The 12,689-nt window shown below is 38.3% G+C and overlaps 1 protein-coding gene across 4 annotated transcripts in view; it reads left to right on the forward strand.

Annotated features, from left to right (window-relative positions):
- The window catches only part of DOCK4 (dedicator of cytokinesis 4), a 473,166-nt gene that overhangs the window by 386,118 nt on the left and 74,359 nt on the right, over positions 1 to 12,689 (forward strand). For all 4 annotated transcript variants that reach the window (XM_056117998.1, XM_056118001.1, XM_056118000.1 and 1 more), the window contains exons 28-30: positions 29 to 104; positions 3,107 to 3,207; positions 3,618 to 3,676. In XM_056117998.1, the coding sequence (XP_055973973.1) occupies positions 29 to 104; positions 3,107 to 3,207; positions 3,618 to 3,676 (236 nt within the window). The remainder of the gene's footprint in view (positions 1 to 28; positions 105 to 3,106; positions 3,208 to 3,617; positions 3,677 to 12,689) is intronic.

A 12,689-nucleotide genomic window follows, 5' to 3' on the forward strand; every position in this document is an offset into this window, starting at 1 on the left:
TAAAATGTATTCTTTTTTTTTTCACTAGTGTTATTATTACAACAGTTCTGTACTTGTCAGATGCACTTCGGAAAAACTTCTTAAGTGAAAACTTTGATTATAAGGTAAGTATCCTTTTAAGTGACTATCCTCTTTAAGAGTTTCATATCGTACTTCAGGAAATTATCTAGTGTACTTCCCATCTTTTAATTATAGGAAACTAAATTTCTTCCAGCTGTTTCAAATTATCTTAGGTTATTTCAGTAGGGTTTTTTTTGTTTGTTTGTTTTTTGTTTTTACTTTATTTTATTGTATGTAAAATACTACTGTACTACCTTAATTGTTCTACACTTGCAGTTCAGCTCTGCCATGACCACCACCAGATTGACAAGACCCCTCCACCATTATCCCAAGGTCCTCTTCCCCCATTCCACCAGCCAGACCCTTCAGATCACAGTTCTATTGACTACTGAAGACCCTATGAGGTCTGGCTTGATTTGGGTTTCCAGCGATACCTGACAATGCTCAGGGCTCACTCCTGCCTCTGCACTGAGGAATTACTACTGGTGGTGTTTGGGGGACAATATGGAGTGCTGGGGATCAAATGTGGGTCAACTGTGTGCAAGGCAACCTCACCCGCTGTAATATCACTCCAGCCCCAGATGGGATAAGTCTTTATGATAAATACCATTAGAGGAATTGTTGTTTTTGTTTGTGAAAAGTTAGGGCTATAATACTCTTTGTGAAAGTGGTGGGAGTCACAGAAGATGAGAGAAGGTATGGTTTTATTTTGTTTTTATTTTTTCGCTACAATAGCATTTTTCTCTCCCCCCTCCACCTCCTTTTTTGGTTGTTGTTGCTGTTTTGCAGTGACCAGATCCCACACACACTTAGTTATGGTGCCCTTGTGCTGCGTTGTGTTACTCACTCATGGTTGCACATCTGGTACCAGTTCTCACAGACCCCTGGAGATAAGAGCATCAGCAGTCACACATTCTGTTGCTTCTTGTCCACCTCTTTTATCCTTCACTCCCTGTTTGGTAAACTCAGTTCTGTTGACAGAAACCAGGGGTTTGTTTTCATTAGCCATTGTCCATTTTCTTGCTTTGTTTATATTCCACATAAGTGATGTCATCTGGTGTTTCTCCTTCTGATTTATTTCACTTGACATGATATCCTTTAGTTCCATTCAAGTTTTTTTCTTCCTTTCTTAATTATTTTTTGTGTGTTTCTGGCATCATTCTTTATTATTTTTCTGGGTGTTTTTGTTTGGTTTGATTTGGTTTGGTTTGGTTTTTGGGCCACAGAGCTTACTCCTGGCTTTGTGCCCAGGGGTCATTCATGGGTGCTCTGGAACCCCCATGGCATGCTGGGAATAAAACCCATGTCAACCACATGTAAGACAAGCACCCTACCTGCTGTACTATTGCTCTGATACTAGGGTAAAAGGTAAAGGCCCTCCCATTGATCATTGATTTGCCCGAGCGGGCCCAGTAACGTCTCCATTGGAGACTTTGTTGTTACTGTGTCTGGCATATCGAATACGTCACGGGGAGCTTGCCAGGCCCTGCCGTGCGGGCGAGATCCTCTTGGTAGCTTGCCGGGCTCTCCGAGAGGGGCGGAAGAATCGAACTCGGGTCGGCCATGTTGGCTGCGTGCAAGGCAAACGCCCTACTGCTGTGCTATCGCTCCAGCTCTGATACTAGATAATATTTTTCATATTTAACATTTAATAAAAATTGTCATTTGAACAGTTAAGAAATCAAAAATGCTATAAAAATACTAAGTTTTATTGGTCATAGAATACATCTTCATATTATACCTCATAATATATCAAAATTTTATCATCAAAGATCTACTTTTTTGACATTAAATTTTTATAAATTATAGGTAATTATAAATTATATGTATAGAGCATTATTCTCTCTGTCTATATGTGTTCTGATAAATTTTTGTATATTTTTATATTTCTTTGAATAGATAATAGAATTGCTGAGTGGAATTATAAGTTATGATTGTACCTATTATAGATAGTTGCCTTTTCTCTAATATTATCACTAATAAAGAAGAAAAAACTTTGGGGGAATAACTGATAAGGGGAGAAATATACAACAGTGATTGTATAGCCGGTAGGTACTTGTCTTGCATGCAGCCAAGCGGCTTCAGTTCCCTGGTTCCCCATATGGTCGCCTGAGCCCCGCCAGGAGTGGTCCCTGAGTGCTGAGCCAGGATAAGCCCTGAGCCCTGCTGTGTATGACCCACAAATAAAACAAAACAAAAAACATCCAAAAAATTATTACTTTAACTTTTCTTTCTTGTTAGTCATTTTTCTTGTTAACTAATAACTTTTCTGTTAATTATTGACTAAAATTACTATTTAGTTATTTTTGCTATTTTTCCTTTATTTTGGTTAGGTTTTATATTTTAATTCATAAAAATTATATGTACTTAGAAGATATTCTTTATAATGTTTCTCCTGCGATTATCTAATTTTGTACAGTATCACTTGAGAAGTTGTTTCCTCTCATTATCCACTAATGCTTTTCATCAAGTTTATTTCTGGACATTTTATTCTGATCTTTCTTCTGATGCTGCTTTGGTATAAGAATCTTAGACTCAAAAATTTGTCTGGGCAGGGCATTTTTATATACTGTCTTAATTTAAAGAAATTAGCATATCCAAAGAAGTGTGCACCCTTTTTTTTTTCAGTTCTACATTGAAAGGATTTCCAAAAATAAAATTCACACAGGAATAAAGTAATCCATATTCTATCCCAGCCTCCTTGGAGATATTCAGACATGTTATAAGAAATAAAGCATCTGCCATTTTGGAATATACCAGAGAACTCATGATGCTTTGGATGAAGCATTGAGAGATATACAGATTAATAGTATTCATTTAGCTTATTTCTTTAATAAAGCAAATTGCAAACAGCTATAGAGGGAAGCTTATAATGAATCCCCATGTGCCTCTATCTACCTTTGACTGTGATCACTTACTCATCTTATCTAGGTTATCCCCATGTTGATGTATCACTTGGGAAGTAAATCCAGTGTCTCATGGATGTATATCACTTGTAAATGTTTATATAACACCCTAATCATGACCTATATTGCTTTTGTCTTAGATCTGGGATTCCTACTTTTACCTCGCAGTCATTTTTATAAACCAATTGTGTCTGCAGCTAGAGATGTTCACACCTTCCAAAAAGAAAAAGGTGTTAGAAAAGTAAGTACAAACGGGGAGTTATGTGGGACTATGGGGGAAATCAAATGTTTTTACATTTTAACTTGGTATAGTTGATTCATAATTTAGTCCCCAACTGAAAATTAGTGTTGCAAAGCAATAACCACATGGACAAGAAGCAATCATTTTCAGAACTTTCCATATTGAATTTATTTGTACTTTTTGTGCCCTCCATCTTTTAAGACTCATGAGTAACTATAGAAAGAAACATTAGGAGAGACAAATCTGTTTTATCCAAGGATTTAAATTTGAGGTATCCAGGCAATGTTCTTTAGGCATCTTTTATTTAAAACATAATATTTTGACTCAGAAAGACATTGCAGCCCCCAAAGTACAAAGTCATCCTTTTCAAGAGACTGTATATCCTAACTCCTATATGTATTTTATTTTAGGTATGGTGACATGCGAGTGACAATGGGTTGTGAAATTTTCAGCATGTGGCAAAATCTTGGTAAGTGATGACAAGAGAAACCATGTCCATTCTACAGCCCTTCACTGTACTTTTTAAAAAATATATTATTTTTATTTATTCTCTTCCTTTCCCTTTGTAGCTGTTTCATTGAACAGGGCTTACATATACTTGGTTGTATGATCTGTTGTGTCACATGGATTGTTCTCTGCACCTGGAAGTACTGGGGATCAAGCCTTTGACTTCATACCTATAAGGCAGATACTCTGACACTGAGTTACATCCTTGAGTCAAAAACAACTGTAATTTTAAAAATATGCCAATGAAATAAGGTGATGAGAGCAGTGACAGTATTTGAAGCAAAGTGTCTATAACCAAAAGTATATAAAATAACTAAAACTTTGACATCAAATAAAACTTAAAACTAACTCAATATTGGTGCTGTGAAAAAATTACCTTTTCTTCATGTGTTTCATTGTTATTGAATGATAAATTTTTCATCAAGCATTGCTGCAATAATAAACACAATTCTAGTAGTCAGCCAACTTTTCAGAATTTGGAATGAAAATAATTCAAAATTTCTAGAATTCTGAATGGAAACTAATAAACATAACAATTTTGATTAAATTTCAGGAAATACTGACTTGAGTATCAGTGTTCTTAAAAATGTAAAACCATTGACCTGTATTCTTAAGATCATAGCCACAAAATTTAGAAGCGCCTGCAGTTGCTAAGAAACTATAGATCCAATTTTGTCAATATGCCACAGCAGACAGAACATACTATTTCAGCAAATTCATGACACAGACCTGATTGCATAGGAAAGAATAATACTTGGGAAATAAATTGTTTCAAATTTCACTGGCATAGGCTTTCTTTCTAAATATACATTACATTCCACTTGATAGCTTTGTAAGTTTATGGTGTTTATATGTAATTCATTTATGAGATCTGTAGTGTAATTCTTCTAGTGATATATTAAAGTAGACCTATTTGAGTTAAATGTATAATGACCTGAAAGTATCTTTTCTCTTGGATTTACCCAAGCATAACTTGAAAACATCAGGGTTTATTTTCACTAAGCGAAAGTAGAATGAATATCACTTCACTTCATGTTTTACGATAATTTTTGATGCTGTGTGAATTTCTGTAACATACATAGCAATTTGAGGAAGCCTTGTTATATATAATTTAACCCTTGCTCAATACTTGCCAGTAATTTCAGGGGAAAAGAAGGGAATTAGCATCTTGAAAACCTCCAACTATATAAATCCAGAAATAATCCATGCTGTACCTTTAGATTAAGAAAAGGAACATCAAGGAGGCTGGAGTGATGGCATAGTGGGCAGGGCATTTGCCTTGCATATGCCAACCCGGGTTCGGTTCCTAGCATCCCATATGATCCCCTGAGCATCGCCATGAGTGATTCCTGAGAGTAGAGCCAGCAGTAACCCCTGAGCATCGTTGGGTGTGCCCCCCCCCAAAAAAAAAAGAAAAGAAAGAAAAGGAGCTTCAAGCATGGTCTGCTTTGAAGAGTACTTTCTCAAACTTTGAGTCTACTAAGTTATTCTTTGTATCCTAACTTTCTTAGAGCAGCTCAGGGACCTTTTAGTCGCCCTACTACACTTGGTAATAATTTCACAAGGTGTTTCAAAATAATGGTTCATTGAGGAGGAGGGTGAGACCAAGATGACCAAAAAGAAACACTTTTGAGAGAGCTCCTGTGGCATCAACACCAAGAATGCCTAAAAAGCTGAACAGAGCATGGAATCCTTCATGGGGTCGCACTGTGAGAATTCACTGGGGGAAATAGTCACCATCTCAGGGAAACTCAGCACTTTGGGAGACAGAACTGCAGACAAGTCCAGTGTTAAGGAGCACTTCCCCTGCCCGAGGGGAGAGGAGCCCTGCAAACATGCTCTAGAGAGACAACACCAGCCTAGTGGAGGAAGGAGCTGAGAGCAATGGACCTACCAAACATCAGTTTTAGAGCTGTACTGCTACTTTGAAAACAGACTCTGCTTTTGGCAAGCACAGCACAGAGGGCCGCTACTCCTGCCACAAACTAGGTGCAGTTATGCCAAAGAGATGCTCCACAGGAATGCAAACTGAGCCCTGCCCCAGCCGACAGATGACTGCTGAATGTCTAGACTTTTCACAAAATTCTGTCTAATACTGGAACTCACAGGCCATAGAGTCTCAGGGCTTGATAAACCTAACAAAGGTGGTGCAGCCACAGCTTGTCCGGCTGGAAATAGCTACACTGAAGATGAGCAGCACCCGCAAAATCTAAACCTCAGCTGTTTTGCCCAGCAGAGGTTGCATGCATGGCTCCACTCCTCAGGCTTTTGGTCTTGACCCAACATGCTCCTGGTCTCTGTTCCACCCTGACAGCCCCTCCCTTCAGGTTCCAGCTGCCACACAGTTTAACAAATTAATAGCCGAAGCCAGCTCAAAGCAAGAGGAAACTGCCTCAAAGAGGGCACAAGATGCAATAAGGTTCAGTTTTGTTCCTCTAGCCAGAAAGGGAGTGGGAACTGGCAGGACTCAGCAAATCCAGGGCGTAGTTGATCCCCCACCACTACTGGGAGCTACCATCTCAGATGCTGTAGCTTGTCCAGACACCCTGAGGGTGAACCCCACCCATCAGGCCATGGTTCAGAGCAGGCATCCCTAAAGATTCTGGGAAATGAGAAATTCTTTTTATATCCACCAAGACCAGTTTACTGAACAGCTGTTATTGGGTACCAGTGACCACAATCTCCTGTCACTGACCAAGTCAGGTAGACATTGATTCCGCATCAACTGACAGACACAGCAGTTCCTCAAGCTCTTCTAAAACATAGAAGAAACAAGTATCCTTCCTAGCTGTCTCTGTGAGAATATTATCCTAATGACAAAGGAAGACAGATATTACTTTTTTAAAAATTAAATTATGGGGGGCGGCTGGAGTGATAGCACAGCGGGATAGGGCGTTTGCCTGTCACACAGCCAACCCGGGTTTGATTCCCAGCATTCCATGTGGTCTCCTGAGCACCCGCCAGGAGCAATTCCTGAGTACAGAGCCAGAAGTAACCCCTGTGTATCACTGGGTGTGAACCTAAAAAGCAAAAAAAAAAAAGAAAAGAAAAGAAAAATTAAATTCAATTAAATTATGGATGCGGGGCAGAATAATAGTATAGCTGGTAAGACTCTTGCCTTGCATGCAGCTGACCCAGGTTTGGTCCCTGGAGCACTTGGGATAACTCCTGAGTGCAGATCCAGGAATCAACACTGAGTAACGCCAGTAAAGGTAAAGGTAAAGGCCCTCCCGTTATTCAATTTGCTCGAGCAGGCCCAGTAACGTCTCCATTGGAGACTTTGTTGTTACTGTGTCTGGCATATCGAATACTCTCGGTAGCTTGCCGGGCTCTCCAAGTGGGGCGGAGGAATCAAACTCGGGTCGGCCATGTTGGCTGCGTGCAAGGCAAACGCCCTACCGCTGTGCTATGGCTCCAGCCAGTATGACCCAAAAACAAACAAGCAAACAAAAAAATTACAAACCCATTACAAATTACAAATTACAAACCCAGTGATTGTCAATAAAATTTTAGTGAACTGAATCTACCAATTTATCAAAAGGATCATGCATCATGATCAAGAGGGATTCAGTCCAGTGATGCAAGGATGGCTTAATATGGGCAAATCAATTAATGTCACACACCATTATCAACAAAAGAAAAGAAAATGTTATATAAGTTATATCAGACACAGAAAAAAAGCTGATATATACCCGTTGTATCAGTTATATCAAACATAGGAAAGGATTTTGAACATCATTTCATGATAAAAATTCTCAGTAACAGAGGGGTAGAAAGAATATGCCTTAAGATAGTAGCAGTCATTTATAACAAACCACAGTGTGTCTCATAATTGGCAGCAAAAAATCTGAAACCCTTCCTTCGGAAATCAGTCACAAGATAAGGATGTCTGTTTTCTCCGCTATTATGCAATACAGTTTTGGAAGTCTTGGCACAGCACTTAGTCAGGAAAAGGAAATCAAAGAAATTCAAATTGGAGAAGATGCTGTATTTTTACTATATGTAGATGAGATGATAGTGTGCATAGAAAACTCTAAAGGCTCCCTATGAATAAACCTTGTTTTGTTTTGTTTTTCCAATAACTGACCAGTTTTCTCTATTTGTTGAAGAGACTTTCCTTGATTCACTTCATATTTTTTGTTCCTTTATCAAAGATTAGCTGTTTGTATAGCTGAGTACCTGTCTAGATTTTTTTTATTTTATTTCATTGATTTGAGAGTTTGTCCTTATTCCTGTGCCACACTGTTTTCACCACTACTGCTTTGTAGCATAGTTGTTTGAAGTAGGATAAAGTGATGCCTTCCATATCCTTTTTTCCCTGAGGATGTTTTTTCACTTTTCTGGGATGGAGGTAGTATGGAGTGGTATTTTCCTATATCAATTTCAGGAATGTTTGTTTTATTTCTTTGAAAAATATCATTGGTGTTATCAGGAGTGCACTGAATCTGTATAATGCTTTAGAGAATATTGCCCTTCTGATGATATTAATCCTCCCAATCCATGATTAGGGGATGTCCTCCTTTACTTCTTTAAGTAGTGTTGTTTTAATTTTCTTTGTATAGGTCTTTCATCTTTTTAGTTAGTTGATTCCTAGGTACTTGATTTTCTGGTGCACATTAGTGAATGAGATTAACTTTTTAAAATTTTTTTCTTTCTTTTGTTTCATTATTTTCTCATAGAAATGCCACGGTCTTTGTAGGTGCAGATATAATATACTATCCAGACATATATTATTATGTCAGCCCTCTTCTTGGAGGGAGAGAGGGCGGGAGCCATATCTGGCAGAGCTCAGAGGCTTTTCCTGCCTTTTTTCTCAAGAGTGACCCTTGGCAGAGCTGGGAATTGACCTGGATCCCCAGGCAAGTTAAGACAAGTCAGAACATAACTGTAGGGAATTTATGCAAAAATCATGCAATGAGGTGAAAATTTATATTCATCCTCTAATTGAACTATATCATGCTAAGAATCACTAGTTAAGTATAATGATTCTTCTCTAACTCCTGTCCTGTCTCTTCTGCCTTCTAGTAGTACTTTTTAGACAGGTGAAACTTGGGGCCAGAGAGGAGATAGTACTACAGCTAAGGTACTTGCCTTGCATGCAACTGACTCAGGTTCAGTCCCCTTCGTCCTATATGGTCCCCTGTGTACCACCAGGTGCAGAGCCAGGAGTAACACCTAAACATCACTGGATAGAACTCATTAGAGCAGTAGCACCTGGATGCTTGAAAGAAATGCAGGTTCTAATGCTTCACATAGAAGCAGAATGGGACACAACAGTCTGAAGTTTTAATAAGTTTTCCAAGTAATCTTTAAGCACTTGGCTAAATATCAATACTTTTAGCTCTAGCACTGCTCTTGAATTGTCAGAAAAGACTCATACTCAATTAGGAATTCCCAGCATGATATAGTTCAAGTAGAAGATGAATATAAATTTTCATTTTATTCCATGATTTCTGCATTATATTCCTAAAGTTATATCCTAACTTTTCTGAGTTTTCCAAAACATGCTTAATTTTAAAGGTCTTTGCTATTGTATAAGTAGAATTGGATGTTTAGAAATGTTAAAGGCTCTATTCTGAACTATATAAAAGAAAAATTAAGTATTCAAGATACTATTTTAATACCCTTTACAGACCTTATGTCAGCTTGTTACTTAGGAATGTCAAAATGCATTAGTTATAATGCATATAATTTGCCTATAAATAAGTTATATTGAATATTCAAAATATGGAAGTGGAATTCATTTGGATAATTATATATTTGCATTTTTCAATGGAATGTGTCAATAAATTCAGTTTAACGTAGCTCATGAGGCACTGGCCAGTGCAGGTTTAGTGAGGAGGTGGAGGGGTGGGGGTAGTAGCAAAAAAATCATCCATGTCTGTTAAAAGCTGACTCTTTGAATTGTGTGTATATATATATGTATACATATATAGCACAGCGGGTAGGGCGTTCGCCTTACAAGCGGCCAACATGGCCGACCCGAGTTCGATTCCTCCGCCCCTCTCGGAGAGCCCGGCAAGCTACCAAGAGTATTCAATATGCCAGACACAGTAACAACAAAGTCTCCAATGGAGACGTTACTGGGCCCGCTCGAGCAAATCGACGATCAACGGGAGGGCCTTTACCTTTACCTTTACCTTTACATATATATAAATATATATATATATATATATATATTGCTTTTTGGGTCGCACCAAGCGATGCACAGGGTAACTCCTGGCTCTGCACTCAGGAATTACTCCTGGCGGTGGTGAGGGACCATATGGGATGCTGGAAATTGAACCCGACTTGGCCGTGTGCAAGGCAAATGCCCTACCTGCTATGCTATTGCTCCAGCCCCCTGAATTGTATATATTTTTAAGCTTTTGTCCAGTGTATGTGGAACAGAAAAACAATTGATAATAATGAGTTCACTGTGTTTTAATAAAGCAAGTAAGCTTTCATGATTTCATAAATCAAGATGCTTAACAGTTTTTGGTAGATGCACAAAAACTCTTCTACATAATATATTGAGAGGAAATATCCAGAGTTTAAAAATATACATTTTGTCACTTGAAACTGTCCAGCAGGTCTAATTTGGAAACACACATGTAAAGGGCAGTATTTTAAACTTAGATTTGGGGCATTGGTGTTTACCTTTGAGATGTGGAAATTTTTCCATATGTTAGAAATAAGTTGGTTTCTTCTTTCTGCTGAGGACAAGGCAAAATGAGCACATGAGATTTGTCTGCTTTTAAACATAAAACTATAGGATTTTCAGACTGATTTTATTTTATTTTATTTTATTTTGCTTTTTGGGGTCACACCCGGCAATGCACAGGGGTTATTCCTGGCTCTGCACTCAGGAATTACCCCTGGCGGTGCTCAGGGGACCATATGGGATGCTGGGAATCAAACCTGGGTCAGCCGCATGCAAAGCAAACGCTCTACCTGCTGAGCTATCACTCCAGCTCCGAGACTGATTTTAATACCCATTAGATATGCGCAAACAGTAGATCATCATATGGGAGTTCATTATATGGTAATATAATCAGTAGGTCATAATACGGTAATTAAACATATTATATGTGCTTAATATATAATAAACATATACAGTATGTTTGATTGTTTGGTAGGAATTCCATACTATTTTCTTCAGCAATATGCATCATTTTCCATTCTCACTGACATTGTAAGTGGTTCTACATCTCTGTCAGTATTTACTGTTTTATTTATTTTGCTTACATTTATTGTTTGGTGGCTGTCATCTGAATGAATGTGAATGGTAACTTGTAGATGCTTCTTGTGACTACTCCCCACACAACTCTCTGGGTTCATGCCTAGTTGTGCTCCAGAAACCATGTGGTACCAGGGCTTGAATCTAAGCCTCCCACATATAGGCATTCGCTCGGCCCATCCAGCTATGCTGTTCCTCTTGCTCTGAACATCCTATTTTAAAGGTGCTATTTTTCAGTATTTTGGAGTAGAAGGACTGATAAAGTCTATCCAATGAAAGAAAAGAGCATATTCTTTTGCCCCAAATTTTATGCACCTGAACCCATATTTTGAAGAATAAAGTTTGCAAAGAATGAGTTTAGTCTAACTATAATATCCCATCTTTGGCATTCATAATGGTGTAAGGCCAATTTTTTTTTCTATTTTTAGTTATATTAACATTCGTAGTAAATATAAAGTAAGTTCTTTGTCCACATTTGCAAGCACAGCGTCTTGTAACTGCTGTAGAAAAATCAATATCTCCCTAACAGGCTGCTCTGTGTGCATAAATAGAAAACTCTACCAGCCCAAGTAGCAGCTGCCCCAAATACTTCAAAACAAGACCATGTGGTTGACAATCAGCAATGGGAAAAGTAAGCTAAACTGCAGTTTAAAAAGAAATCATTTAAATGATGTTTACTTTGCTGTTACCATAGATAGCCCAAGACCTTACTTTGCTGATTGGGTGAAAGTTTTCTGTGGTTGGAGATCCTACTAAAGTGTGTACCGAGTTCAAATTCCCACAGTGTGTTTTCACTGTGGAGTAATAGCACAGCAGTAGGGCATTTGCCTTGCACGCAGCCAGCCCGGCCGAGTCAGGTTCAATTCCTCCGCCCCTCTTGGAGAGCCCAGCAAGCTAGCGAGAGTATCTCTCCCACACGGCAAAGACTGGCAAGCTACCCGTGACATACTCGATATGCCAAACACAGTTACAAGAAGTCTCAAAATGAGACGTTACTGGTCCTGCTCGAGCAAATCGATGAACCATGGGAGGACAGTGTTTTCACCAATAAGGCCATTCTCATGCACAGTGCTTTGACCTGTCTACAGTCAGTAAAAAATTAAGCTATAAAATGTTGTATTTGGACTTTGTGTGAATTGTGTAGAAAGACATCAACTGTAATGCCTTAATACAAACAGGGAGGTTTTAATAAAGATTTCTTCTACACACACAAAGTAAATAATGACCCCACCTGTTATAAGAGGTTCCTGATACATGTGTAACTTGAGTGCCATAATTGCTCACATTTGTTTTTAATATCCCAGGGAGAAAAATTGTAGATAGGCTAAGCAAACAGGATGTCTGTCTAGCATAGAATAAAGTTAGATAATGAGTACATAAAGGTTTGTCTTAGTATTCTTTGTAATTTTGTGTACATTTAAGTTTGTTTTTACACTAAAAGTGTCAAAAAAGAATTAATTTATAAAAATAACAATAAGTAAAAGAGATTTTTTAAAAAGAGATTCAAAAATACTTAAGCAAATGGTGGAAAAGAAAATAAGTGCATGCTAATGATGTTCTTCATTAGGGAAGCCAAAGGATGCCAGGCTCAGGAAAGATTAAAAACGAAGCTCATAATGTAGCAACTCTGAATCTCATTCCACCAACGCAGGCTTGGGAGAACTATCTGGGCTCACAGGAGATTCTCTTTCATTATGTATTCCCTGCTTCTCCAATCCTGCTCCCCCCACACATACATTCAAAAACTGTGCAAAGC

Source organism: Sorex fumeus, unplaced genomic scaffold, assembly GCF_029834395.1.
Source record: "Sorex fumeus unplaced genomic scaffold, SorFum_2.1 ptg000037l, whole genome shotgun sequence".
Taxonomy (NCBI): domain Eukaryota; kingdom Metazoa; phylum Chordata; class Mammalia; order Eulipotyphla; family Soricidae; genus Sorex; species Sorex fumeus.